Below are 14,301 nucleotides of genomic sequence, written 5' to 3'. Positions count from 1 at the left end.
CTTCGTGCAGTTTGAAAAGAGGATGGGGAAATCTTTGGATGCAATCCAAACATTTTTGATAGTTGCAATCCTTGAATATTTCATCACTCCAAATCTTGCCTTGACCTATTGATTCTCCTTCATCCTATCAACCATGCACATATTTTTCTTCATCCTTAACCTGTCCCTTCTCTGCACAGGCAAAGGAAAAATCCAAACAACATGAAAAATCCTTTTTTTTTTTTTTTTTATAATGCCATTTACCCACATTGCTTTATCCTCTACAGAGAGCCAAAAGGAAGATGAATCAACTGAAAAATGTTCCAAAGCCCATAAAAAGGTAAACAAGTGAAAGTTTAATTTCCAAAATAATTCAGGCACAATATAAAAATATTTAAGGCTTATGGAGATGAGCAGTTGCCTTTCATGTGTAATTGTGTAAACCTGTTTTGAAGGGAGCAAACCAACCAGCCAGCAACATCAGGCTCCTAAAAGACAAGTAGCAGGGCACACAGGGTCTGAAACAATGACTTTCTCTGCCTCCCCAGGGAATTACTTTTATTGGGAGCAAATCACTGGAAATTCTCTAGCCCAGCTCTTTTCCCCCTCTAAATTGAGATGTTCCAGAAGATTTCAGCAGAGAGAATCTCTTCCTCCAGCACAGGGAGCAGCAGGCATCTGCCTTTCCTCAGTTACCAAAACACACAGACGTGATGGGCAAAATTCAACAGAGATCCTAAACAGTAAAATATTTAAGTGTGGGCTAGGCCTCCTAAAACAGTCTGTGAATAATACAGATCTGTAAAAACAGGCAGTGCAACACCCAGCTGGTTTGTGTAGGGTGAACACCTTGCTTTCCACACCTTCCAAGATGAACTGGGAAATGGGAACACAGGAAAGGTGGAAATCCCCAGCCATCAGTGGAAACAGATTATACCACATACAGGTAAACAGTGCCATTTACTGCTTCAACTTTAATTTAATCCCATTCTTTCAGCTCACACTGGGATTGGTAACATATCTGTCAATAAAAATGTCTTTTATTAGCAGACCTCCAGCATCCAGAGGAAAGCCAACCTGAAAATTTTGTCCTGTAGCCTGGACACACCTCTGGTCCTGCAGCTGAGTTGGGGCATTTAAACAACCCAGTGGGCAGAGAATTCCAGCAGTCCTTCCCCTCCCACAGCAACAGCATTTTATTTAAATTCCCTGAACCTAGCCTAGGCTTTTAACGTAGAATGTCTCTAGATGGTGAAAATTCAGAGGTCCTAGTGTCTGTAATTCCCTTAAAAGTCAGGAGAAGTACTGACAACTGAAGACATTTGGAATTGTGTTCCTACAGATCCCAGATAGACGACATGAAGGCTTTAAAGGCTCAGTTCACCAAGGCACCATTTCAACTTTAGTTATTGAAATAACTTTACCCAGAGCATGTTCTGATGGTGCATGGTCAGAGCAGAAGGCTCTGTCACATGGGCTCTGCCACAGCCTGTTTTGAACTGGGTTTGTTCAATCCTTTATTAACAGAACAGATAAAGGAATGCAGCATATGTCTGTTACATCTGCAAGCCATGCACGAGCAGGATGCAACTGCAATGCTGTTAGATGGCAAGACAAGAATGCAAAACAATCCCAACCAGTTAGATGAGGCTGATGATAAAAGAAAATAACATGTAATTCAACAGAAGAGGAGCAAGGTAACACGATTCAGCAGGATTAATCTACTACACATATAGAAAATGACTGGGTAGGTAGCAGTTCATCAAAAAATGATGTGGGAGGTTATACTGGATCACAAGCTGAACATGAGTCAACAGTATCATACTGTAAGAAAAAAAGCAATCATCACATTAGATAAATCTAGTGGAGTATTGCCTGCAAAACAGGCAAAGTAATATTCCCTGTCTGTTCAGCACTGTGAGACGTGGCTGGCAGTGTCACATCAACCTGGAGTATCAAGTTAGTAGCAAAGATAAGGGCTCAGAGGAGGGAGCCAAGCACGACACACAAGAGGGAACAAATGAGAGGTTCAGCCTACAGAACCTGAAAAAACTATTTTCAAGTGTGTTGGGGGGAGAAGAATAATCAGCAACTGTTCTCTGTGCCTATGACAAATACAAACAGGTTTAAATTGCATCAAGAGAGCTCCAGCTTAAACACAGAGGAAGGGAAGCAATGTAATATAGTGGCTTTGGTCCCCACCAACAGATCTTCAAGTCCCCATCAGTGACTAACCTGTTCCACAGGAGCTGCTCATGCTCTGGGGAAGGAGTGTGCACTAGAATCCTCCTGGACTCCACCAGCCCTGGTTCTGAGTGCAGGAAACACCAACACACAGGTCCAGGAGACACCACAAACAGCTCTCAGTGACATCTGTGAGACTCACTGACAGAACTGCGGCATTTATATGGAATTATCTATTCACCCCCACTGACTAGATCAGGAACAAACAGGTGATTAAATTTAATACTTTAAACTAGTCCTGACTTGCACTTTATCACCTGTAGCAATTTCTTTATTTTCCACCATCTTCCCAAGCTTGTATGTTTTTCTTTCATATACCAATAGTTCCAATATGCTTTTCTTGCTACATGGTGAAGTTAACAGACATTTGTTTCACTGACCTGCCTTCCACGACTGTAGGTTACGGGCGGGTTCGGTCGGGACGGAGACGGATGGAGATCTCTATAGGCAGGTCTTGGGACACAGTCGGTTTATTGTAAAGGGCGTGGGTATTGGGGCACTGCTCAGAGCTGCTAGACTCAGCTCTGAGCAGGCCCAAGAGAGTAAGCAGGTGAGAGAGAGAGAGAGGGTGTAAGAGCAAGAGTGGAAGTAAGAGTAGAAGTGGAAGAGAGGAATAGAGAAGAGAGAATCAGAATCAGAATGTCTGAAGTCCTGGTTACAATACAATAAATCATCTTCTGTACTGAATATTCTAATTGTCACTAACCAATCTAATACAAGATACAAATCCTATAGCATTTACATACAGCCTATAAGAGTTCTTATATTACCATAGAGTGTTACATCTTAACTTCTAAAAACTACTCTTTGGACCCCTTCTGCTGAGCTAGTAGGGTCTGCTCTGACCCTTGGACCTGTTTGCAAGCAGAGGGTATTGTTTCATCAAGAGGGGATTACTTCAGTGGCCATACCATTGTTTTCTAGTTGTTCAGTAACTAAGACCTGGTATTTCAAAAGTGGCTTTCATTTCGATGTTGCCTGTAGTTTTCATATTCCCAAAATCTTTTGTCAGGCAATCATATTTCCAAGGTTTTCCTGTTCCATCTTCCCCAACACACGACTCTCTAGACATGAACTGACAGAGAGCACTGATACACAGCTTTTTGTAATCTTGACTGTTTCTCTTTGGATAATTGCTACATTCATAATTATTTTAAGAAGGACTGGAATTACTACAAGACAAACCCAGTGTAAGAAAATTTTAGACTAAAAGTAATTTTTGTGACTAACCTCTGAACTGCTAGGAAATTGTGATTTATAATAGGCATAGTAATAGCCTTTAATGACTGCAGCGCTTCTGGGTATCAATGAAAACAGACTGGCTCCTTTCAAAGCAGAAAGGGCATCTATCTTATTTTTTTTCTCCTTCATGGGTGGCCCATACATATCTTCAGGGTCCTCAGAGGAGCTTCCAACACCCCCACTGTGCGTTGCACACAGCGACTGCCATTACCACGCTCATGTTAATGGGCTGCAGCTGATGCGACCCCTCCGAGCAGCAGCACAACCAGCACCGGCTGAATTACTGCCACTGGCTCTCTGTTACAGAATGCTGGCAAGTGGGGAGGAACAGCAGCAGCAAAGTAGTGAGGGCACAGCAAAAAATCATTAGGATTTTGTATTGGAAGGGAGCAGGAAACGGGAATCTGGATGCTGCAGCCTGGGGTCACAAGGCACAGGGCAGCAAGCACGGCTGACTGTTCCCAACGACAGTGCAGCCCATATGCCAGAACATTTGCCACTTCCCACTCCCTCTGTGCAACTGCAATCCAAAATTAATAAATAAATTAGGGATAATGAACATAAACAAGAAAAATCGCAAGCCTGTGGCAAAAAGAGATCCTGTTCAACCCAAGTATTTTTCATGTTGCAGAGAACTTGCTCAGGAAACAAACATCCTCCTGAAAGAAACGAAGTAGCCAGTTATAAGACAAATATTTTGGGAAAACAGAAACTCTGCATGTTCTCTTTCATTCTACTAAAACTAAAGAGGAAACTGAGTGCTTTTTCAATATAAGTGTAACATTTCCTTATGCCAGGAGACAAACTCTGCCTAGGTTAAGTCTGGACATTAATGGAAGCAAACAGCTGAATGCTGGTCCCTGGTGTTTCAATTATTCTCTCTTTAGAGGTTGTGCTTCCAAGAAATTAAAGAAGCACGATTTCCCAGTAAGGATCATGTTTTGCAGGCTGTTGCAATGTTTTTATTTAAAGCTGTTTGATTTGTATTTGCAGAAAAGCTCAGTTCATCCCTCTGCCTTCTCATCTCTTCCCCTGCAAAGTGCTTGCCAGGGTCAAAGCCCAGTGGAGGCTGCAGAGCTGCTTGCCAGAGTCCCTGCTCAGCACAAGGCCAGCCAGAGCAGGCTCCAGGACCATGTCCACTTGGGTTCCAAGTATCTCCAAGAACAGAGACTTCACAGTGCCTCTGAGAAACCTCTCCCAGTGTGACAACCCTCACACTGAAAGCTTCTTCCCACATTTAAGTGCAAGGTCCTGCATTGCAGTGTCAGTGCCCATTTTCTTCTGCCCTTGCTCTGTGCATCTCAACACACTCTCACAAGGAATTTATACACAATGACGAAGTCTCCCCCTGAGACCTCTCTTCTCCAGGCTAAACAATCCCAGCACTCTCAGCCTCTCCTTTCAGAAATACTAATAAATAAATATTAAAATAAAATATCAATATATCATGGCATCCTGAGCAGTAAGAAAACCCTGCCATGGCAGGGCTGGGCAAGGACACTTCTGGGTTTTACCTGGAAAAGCAACCCTGGGGTTCATGTAGGCACCAAAAGGAAAACTAAATGTGAAGCCAAATCCTCTTCAGAAGCTTTGGCTAGAGCACAAAAGGTTTACATACACAAAAAGGGATACAGATCAATTCCTCCTGCAGTGCTCCACATCAGGATCCTGGAGAAATCTGTCTGGAATCACTGGCACAGGTTCATCCCAACCCCCTTGTCAAAGCACTCAAAGCTGGAGCTCCCAGAGGCAAGGACTGGACTTTGCTTTTCAAACATCACTTTATAGTCTTAGTTCTTACTACTTCCATTTGCCTGAAAATAAAAAATTCCACTTGATACAGCAACGGCCCTAATTTTGAATATACCAGTAACCTCAAATCAAACAGAAACTCCCTTCTTTCCTTATGTTACTCAAATTCATTCTATGAGAAACATTAAGCAGCAGATTTCCAATGAAATCCTATCCTCTGTAGTTTTAATCTCTTCTTGCCCTTCAAATAAGACTTTTAAGTATTATCTATACTGCTAAAATATTCTATGAGCTGTGCACATGGCCCATGCTGCTGTTGAACCAAGTACTTCCCCTCCTTGAGTTTGCAATGAAATAAGCTCCCTCTAAAAAAACATGAGACTCATTTCCAGAGTAGAAATTAAGGCAGAAGGAGGCCTACACATAAATATCAATGAAATTAGGCAATGAGAACTGGCATTAGGTCAATGAAAATTAAGCAAGAAAATATTTCACTGCTAGAATAAATAAGTTTGAATCGCCACATGCAAAAACCGTAATTTCCAGAATGCTTTCAGCATCTGCTCAGGGAGATCAGAGCTCATGAGCTCTGTCAGTGACAGTCAATTCCTGTACAAAGAACTGACTTTAAAATTAACATTTTCTAACCTTAAAAGACTTAAAACGATCAGCTTAGAGTTCAAAACAACGGTATTTCACAATAAATAGCTAATTGATACTGTTCCAGACATAGCTTATTTCCTAAAAGCCTAAGCATAAATAAAGAAATGAATAAATTATTCAACAGAAATTATTGTTTCATTTTCTTCCTTAATACCTATTTAGAGTGCCTAATTTGAAGCAGCGCAATTCTCTAACAGACAAATCCCTGAAAAAAGAGAGAAGCTTCAAATCTGTTGTTGGAGAAGCAGATTTATTCAGATAAAAATCAGTTAACTCCCCAGAATGCAGAAAAAAGTAATTTTGCTTGGGTTTGAGGAATTTGGTTCAAAGCTCTGAACTAGAAAGCAATATATACAGTTATTAAACAGTGTAAGGGGATTAACTCTACAGAGTGTTATTGACTACTCCAGTCTCATTAAGTGAAATTTTATTTAGATAAAAATGTCATCTTAAACATCATTTTTGTGTCAGAAGTTAGATCTGAAGAACAACATTAAAAATACATAGGCATCAGCAGTTCCCCGATCTGCAGCAGCTCTTTCTGGGGTCTCCCCTGGAACTCATGATGGAAATTATGGTTTTGATTTGCAACATGCCCATCACAAGAAGCTGCTTTTAAAAGAAGTTGTCCTGCAGAATGCAAGAAGTGTTTTCTGAGAGGCAGTTTCACTGGAGCATGTACAAGCTGAACGCAGAGAGCTGATGCCTGTCTGCCTCTCCTTCCTCCAAGAAAGGAAGGAAGGAAGATCAGGGAAAGAGTTCTGGGTTCCCAATGGATGTTCTCCTACTTGCAGATTTTATTAGAGAACTGTGAAGCTAATTACATGTACAATAACTTCAGTAACTGCTTTCCATGCAGAATCACAGACCAGAAAATAATTAAAACATGAATGGAAAAACCTCTCCGCTTTTTTCAACTCTGAGCAGCTTGGAGAAGGTACTGGCTATTCCAGGAGGCTGCAGCAGAGCTGCTGCAAGCACCGAGCAATCCTCAAGAGGTGCTCAACAACCCCACCAAACACCAGAACAAATCCCAACATTCCTCAGGCTCTTCCCTTTCTAAAAGCACCCGTAGGAGACACAAAAGAGCACCTGGAAGACACAGGCACGACTGTGGGCAGGGGAAGCCTCACACATCCCCACATACTCTCCAGAGACAGACCTTGACCTGCCTGTGGGAATCAAGCTCCTGTCAAAATTAACAGCAGAGGGGTACCTGGGAATTTTCGGGACTCTAGACCCGGGAGAAGTGGGAAGCCTACACCATCTACACTGTTCCAAACTATCCCACGGGATTGTGGATGCTGGGGTTCTTTGGTCTATGCAGTCAATGCTTTCTAAACACTATTCACAGCCTTCCTAAGTTTTAATATTGGATGTGGTGAGGGCTGAAAAGGATGGAGGTTTTGAAATCTCAATGGGGAGAACAAAAAGCTTTGGACCGTGAATAACATCCTACCTCTAAAAAACTTACAAGAGATGGTCTCCATAGTGAACTCTTATAAAAAGAAAAAAGAGGTACTTCAATAAAGCTTGTATGAATTTTGTTTGTTTTTAACCAAAAATCATGCTAGTAAAAATCCTAGAATGGAAGCAATTACATTTTTATGCATTTGCATGAGCTTGGCTACCTTTGGTTTCATACACTTGCTTAGAGCAGAACATGCTGGCAGAGTTTATTCATCTTCCCTTATGAAAATAAACTGTGCTGCCACGCACTTGTCCCCAAACGTAGCTGCCTATGCAAGTGAAGTTACCCTGCTCCATCAGCACAGGCCTGCTTGGGCTGGGCAAAGAAATGTGAATCACTGCAGATGAAGAGATGCACAGAAAAACAAAAAAGCGGCTGTGCCTCTCACCTGCTTGTGTTGTCTGCTGTGAGTTGTTTTGTTTAGGTGTGTTTGAGAGGCGCTGGAGCTGTGGTGGGACTACACTGAAGAAATAATACATTCAACACCCTGATGCCATTCCACCCACTCCCAGTTGCCACAGCCCCACTGCATGCCAATTAAACCTGAACTTCTAATTTTGAAAAACGTCTTTTTTTGTTAATTATAATCTTAAAAAACACTACAAAAAAAAAAGGGCATAAAGCCAATAGCAAGAATATCATATTGCACACCACTTTCAGTATCCTACTCCTTCTTTCCCTCCTTCCCCAAGAGGCCACTGGTGATCATCACTCCCAAGCACTGAGTTCACATCAGGAATCAGATCCCCTGGGACACTGCTGAACTGAAGTGCAGCCCTACATGCCCCTGCTCCCCACCCCTCAGGACCAATGTTCTCACCACCATCAGTTAAAATGAATAATTAACAAAGAGGAAAAGATCCCTGTGCCTCAATCGTCCTCTGCCATACTGCAGACATGGAGATCTTTCCCTTAGGCTAAAGAAGAAAATTCTTAGTGAACATATCTTAAACATTATCATGCATCAGTGATCAAGACTAAGTTTATTATCCTGCAAACAAAAACAAAGACAAAAAAAGTAGAACAGATCACACCCCAGTAACTTTCATTAAGAGATGCAGTGATGGCATTTCTAAGGAAGGCAATGGCTCCACAAATCACCTCAGCTCACACCCCATCATCAGGCCACAGTGTTGGCAGTGATGTGCAGTGTGTGGTATTTGTGGCACTACTGGGGAAAACTATTTTAAGTCTAATTAACATGAAATTTTTAGAATGCAGATGCTTTTCATTTATACATAAAACAAAATGCCGTGACATTTCTCCCATCCATTTATCATAAACAAGTTAATTACTGTGTAACAAATAGCTCCTGCTAGAATCTGTATGTTTTTGAGCATGTTAGAGAGCTGACTCAGGCAAATAAGATGAACCACAAAGTAGTAGCTAATAGCTTACGGCATACTTATAATAAAACAATGACTCTGTAAAAGCTCTTGTTGTCAAATTAAGGCTAAGCTATTTCCATTGGAATAAACCAATTATAAGCAGTCATTATCTGTTTAACTTGATTCAAACCTAGAATACTATAAACACTTTCATTTTGATGCATTCATAACAGTGCATACATTTGAGAGCTGGATGTTGCAAAGCTTAAAGGGGAAATGCTGAGTTTATTGCCATGCAGCTCATCCTGAGCCATGGAACATCCAAACTTCCCCGTGTGGAGGAATTTCACCACCATGCTGAGGTCTCCATGCTCCCTGATTTCTGACGGACAAACCTTTAGGTATAAACTGGCCCAGGACTGCCCACCTCTCCTTCTAAGGACAAGGTGAGCATTATCCATAAAAATCTCACGTTTGCTCCATGAAATCCCCCAAGAGCCATCCCAGCTACACGCACGCTTTTTCCACCCCCCAAATTCCATGAAAGCACTGACAGGTGAATTCCTGCCTACATTTTTTTTTTCTTTTTTTTTTTCTTGCTCAGGCAAACAGTCCCATTTGGCCTGCAGATGAATTACTGAATGCTGATGAATAAGATGGTGGTAGCTGGCAGCAAAGCTTTGCGTGGTAAGATGGTGTGAAATAGTACATATGTCAATCTATCAAACATGATAATGTAAGCAATCTGAACCCATTTTTGGTCTGAACTATTGTACAATACTTCACCCAGATGGAAGAAAGAGATAAACATTTTATGCTTCAGACACATCAAGTGCTAGGAAGTAAAATTAAATCTAAACTGGAAAACTACCAATTTTACATGCTAGAGTATATATAAAGAACAACACAAGCATGAAGAAGAATTTTCTCGCCCATTATTGTATAAATTAATTACATATATTTGCTTCCTATGATAAACAACAGCATGTATTTGACTGTAGATTAAAAGGTGCAAAGATGATAGTTTGCTTATTAGCAAACACAGTGCTTGCACTTTTTTCTTCCTCCTTTTGTTGAGAAAATGCTTATAAATCATAGAACTTGTGACAATGTTACCAGGACATGAATCTTACAAGTGGGGCATGGATACATAATGTCCCCAGGGTGAGTTCAGCCCTAAATCAGAGGCAGGTTTGCCATGACTAATGTAGAACTACAACTGGTCCCTAAAGGATAAAATCAAATAGAAATATATTTTCATTCAAATCAACTTGACAGCCTGTGTAAATATAATTTCATATTTAAAAATTATCAGTTAAACCAGAAATGAAATGACAGCCAGTGTGCTGTTTTTAAAGTCCCAGCCATCTAATGCCTCGAAACAGACCCTTCTGCTCCATCCCTGCTGTCCACCTCCATAAACACAGCACAATATATCAAGCACTAAACTTGAAAAACACTCTTCTGAGCAAAGGTATTTATGACATGGCTTTCTACAGTACTCAGAGAACATTGTTTTATCAAGTAATTTGCAAAGCTAAAAGAGCATGAAATCTACTCAGTTTCCAGACTGGCCTGTAAGGCCGCCTTCACGTTTGGGAAAAATTGCTACAAAGTGTGTGAACTACTGCTGTTTGGTCTCTTTAGAGTTGCATATTCTTGGGCTTATCCATCTCAATTCCCTCTTTGGTTACCCTTCAAACTAAAAATAAACTCCCCAAGGTCTACTAATTAATGCCAGGCCAGTCAAGAGAATTCCTGAACAGCAACACTAAGACAACTGGGCACAGAAACAAAAGTGATTGCCAGCTCATGCAGAGCAAAAATGTCCAGTCCTGGATTCTGCTGAAGCCAGAGAGAGCACTGACAACTCTCCCTCTCTTCTGAGAAAAATCAAAGTAAAGGAGCAGGTGTTTGCTCTGGAGGAAGACAGAAATCCCAGCTTTCTGGCAGAGACACATGCATGTGAGCAAAATGTGCTCAGGAAAACACTGCAAAGGGTTTATAAAGCCTGGAGAGGAGCACCAAGTCCTGATGTGCTCCCAACTTCCTGGGGTGCTGGGAGGGGATTCTGATCTTCAAAAACGCTCTTGGAATAAAATATTTTTCTGTATCATGCAAATATAAAGTTTAATTATTTTTAACTTGAAAGGGAGACAGATCAATACACAGGATAATCTATTGTTATTTGGATTACGAAGACATCTTAGAGTTTACAATCACAAAAGTGGTTATAATCCTGCAATTACTATAAAGCTAATTGGTAGTTTCTTTTTGCCTGTGTTTTCATGTTGTCAGTGGGGCAGTAATGAAAATGAATGCCACATTTGTGAACAGAATGTCTGTAGGCTTGTTTACCACATTTCCAACAACAACGTCTGCTTTATCATCCATTTCAAAGCAGAGATAATTTAGGGATCTTTGAATTTCATACATAAAAATACTTTCTAAAATATCAGATGCAGAGTTCCTTCAGACAGGGTGGGAGTGGGAGACTCAAGAGTGAAGTGATGACCTCGCATAGTATAACAAACAATCCACCTGAAGCAGACAGCACGCGGACTTGGAATGATTCATCTGTATTCAAAACTGTGCTCAGGTAAACCACTTAGTGTTTCATCCTCCTACAAACATAATTCTGCAGACAATTTCACCATCAAAACCAGCATCTTTAAGCCTCCTTTCACCTCCTGAAAATACAGTTATTGCAGAAGCTATTAAGCTTTTTATTCCACTTACCTTTGAGTAACTTCTGCCCTTCATTGATGTTCTGGGAGATGAATGCTGTGTAGTCTTGTTCTGAGAAGCCAGGCTTGCATGTGGGTCTAACTGTAAGATCCCCATTGTGTGCCTGCAAAAACAAAACAAGGAAAATGCACACCATGACTTTTGTCATTTGGGAAAACGTTTTGCACCCAATGATGAAGTGTTTAGGCATGAGCAAACCTGAACAGTAAAGCAGTGTGCAAGTAGAAGTTGCTTGTGTTAGAGTGCCTATCTGTTGGAGGGGATCCATACTGTAGCTGCAAAAAATAAAATGGGCCAGCAATAGTTGCCTGACTACAAGAGAGCATTGTTTGTAGGAAGGCTGGAATACTGGGCACTGTCAGAATAGGCGAGGAAACAAAGAGCAGCAATTCATCAAGGCGCTGTGCTCGAACTGGAGACACGCAAAGGCCTGATGTTGCAACATCCAAATCACTGAGGTTTGCTACTGAGAAACTGGGCAGACCCCAGGATGGGAGAGGGAGAAACACAGGAGCCTGCGACCCGGTGAGGACACCCTTCCTTCCCCTTCACCCTGCAGCAGCATCCCAGGCTCTGCCTGCTGCTGCCTCTGGGACCCTCCAGGCTCTGCACTTGCCCCGGCAGTGGGCGGGGATGGAGGGGATCCCAATTAAAAACGTAACCATGCACAGTCTCGCGCACAACGTGCCAGCACCCAGAGGGAAGCAGCCAACTAAACACTCAGCTGCAACTTTGGACTGTGCAGAGGATCCAGCCCCCGCCACAGGGACAGGGCAGTCCAGTCACAACAGCCGAGGTTCCTTGGGATTCCCCGGCAGGGAAGGTCCCAGACCCCAGCTCCAAAGGAACTCGCTGACAGCACACAAGCCCGTGATTTATGCCTAGCGAGTGCCAGGTGATTTACGCACTAACAAGTGCTGGTGGCAGGGGATTTCTAACGCGCCCGGGCTGTCGGCAGAGCCAGCCAGAGCATCGCTTAGCGATGCTAGCGGCACCTCCGACGCCTCCAGACCCAGCAGCGCCGACTGAAGCCGGGGGACCGGGAGCGGCGCTTCCCCGGCAAAGTGCAACTCCAGGCGTGCACCTGCCTCCCCGGGGGAGCATCGCAGCCCCCCTGGGGCCCCCGAAACACTCCTGCACACAGACAGCGCTGCATTAGACAGACGGAAGGGAAGCGGAGAGAAGGGTCCTTTCGGATGAGCTTAGTAAGCAGAACACAAGCCAATGCACTCGGCTTAAAATCACGCTCGGGAGACGGATGCCAGCTACTGCATGGGAAGCGCAAGGAAGCGGCGGCTCTGTTGGACTCTGACCGCGGCGGGCAAGATGTTGCCATTAGGAAACATTTCAGAGGGTCTCACCGAGGATAGCGGGCTTTGAATCTGAGATCGCCCCATTATTAGAGCGGTGCTGGCTAGACGAGAGCGCATCGGGGCTATTCCTGCGCACCCACCAGCCTCCCCAGGGCTCGGGACATCCTCACAGATTCAACTTGGCACCGGGGGATTGAGGCAGAGGAATAAGCGGCTCTTGTTCCTGCAGCCAGCCCAGCCCGAAACCCAGCAGCCACCCGGCTCGCTCTGTAACACTGCAGCCACGCGTTCAGGCGCTTGTTGATGTTCTACAGAAACCTCTCAATTTCAGGCGGCGTGTGAATAAAACCCTAAAAATCGCGAACTTTTCAGAGCATCACCCCCCAGCACGATCCGGGTCCGCTCGGTGGGTCTAGGGGCTTGTCAAAATAAAAAGTTACGGGCTGCAGCGCGGCGCAGGCTCCGCGGGGCTCGGCGGGGAGCGCAGCGCGGCCGCGGGGGCACCGCGGGGCTCGGAGCGGCTCCGCGCCGGGACGCGCCGCTGCCCCCGAAGTTTCTGCGGCGAGGCGCAGCGCGGAGGGCAACTTGTGCCGGTACCGCGGCGGCACCTGAGTCCCGGCTCAAAAAACCAACAATTTAAAACTGCACAGCGGCGATTTAGAATTTAAAAAGGGGCCGAAACGGCGGAGCAGCGGCAGGAGCTGCGCGCAGCCACCACCATCCTCACACTCGACCGCGAAGTTGCCGCGGCGAGCGCGGAGGAGCCGCGGCGGGGATGCTCCTCGCCCGCTTCCCCGGGGCGCCCCACTTACCGCCGCCGAGCCCCAGACGGGAAGGAAGAGCAGCAGCAGCAGCCGGCGGCTCGGGCCGGCCGTCATGTCCCCGGCGGGCGGTGCGGTGCGGTGCGGTGCGGTGCGCAGTCGGGCCGGGTCCCGCAGTCGGGCCGGGTCCCGCAGCCGCCCCGCGCCCGCCGCTCGCTGCCCGCTCCGGGCTGCAGGTGAAGCGCCCGCCGCGCGCCGCCGCCACGCCCCGCCCCGCGCGCGCGGGCACGCGCCGCTTAAAGCGACAGGCACCGCCCCCCGCGGGAGGGGAGCGGGGCGGGGGGGAGGAAGGTGGTGGTGATGGTGGTGATGATGGTGATGGTGATGGTGATGGTGATGGAGATGGAGGAAAGGGGTTCGGCGGTGTCGCCGCCGCCGCTTCTGAGCTCCGCGCCGTGCCGAGCTCCGCGGCCCGCGGGAGCCTCGTCAGTCCAGAGAAGAAACTTACACGTGTGAATTGTCGCGAAAAGCTGATACATTCGTGGGGAAACAAACAAACAAACCAACCAGCCAGCGCGTCCAGAGATGATGGAGGGAGATCATAGAATCACCAGGGTTGGAAAAGAGCTTTAAGGCTGGTTAGGGCATGGTGGTGATGATGCCAAGGTTGTGGTTTGATCCCCGCCATTCACTCAAGGATTGGACTTTTGGACTTGAAGATCTTCTGTGTCCCTTCCAGCTCAGATTCTGACTCCCTGACCATTAACCCAGCACTGCCACTGTCACCCCCAAACCATCAC

General features: G+C 45.0%; 1 protein-coding gene across 2 annotated transcripts in view; it reads right to left on the bottom strand.

The window, feature by feature from the left end:
- Positions 1 to 13,708, bottom strand: part of CDH4 (cadherin 4) — a 424,578-nt gene extending 410,870 nt beyond the window's left edge. Inside the window, exons 1-2 of one of the 2 annotated variants that reach the window (XM_042046046.1) lie at positions 13,553 to 13,708; positions 11,419 to 11,530 (exon numbers count right to left, since the gene is read on the bottom strand). In XM_042046046.1, the coding sequence (XP_041901980.1) occupies positions 11,419 to 11,530; positions 13,553 to 13,618 (178 nt within the window). In that variant the 5' untranslated portion in view covers positions 13,619 to 13,708. Of the gene's footprint in view, positions 1 to 11,418; positions 11,531 to 11,625; positions 11,683 to 13,552 lie in introns of those variants that run through there. The other variant, XM_042046055.1, reaches the window with a different exon arrangement.
- Between the last annotated feature and the right edge of the window lie 593 nt (positions 13,709 to 14,301).

The sequence above is a fragment of the Corvus kubaryi genome, unplaced genomic scaffold (genome assembly GCF_017639235.1).
Source record: "Corvus kubaryi isolate FWS band 111438036 unplaced genomic scaffold, C.kubaryi_AGA036_p1.0 134, whole genome shotgun sequence".
NCBI classification, from domain to species: Eukaryota; Metazoa; Chordata; class Aves; order Passeriformes; family Corvidae; genus Corvus; species Corvus kubaryi.
The sequence above is the reverse complement of the archived record's forward strand: the minus strand, read 5'-3'. Positions and strand labels throughout refer to the sequence as shown.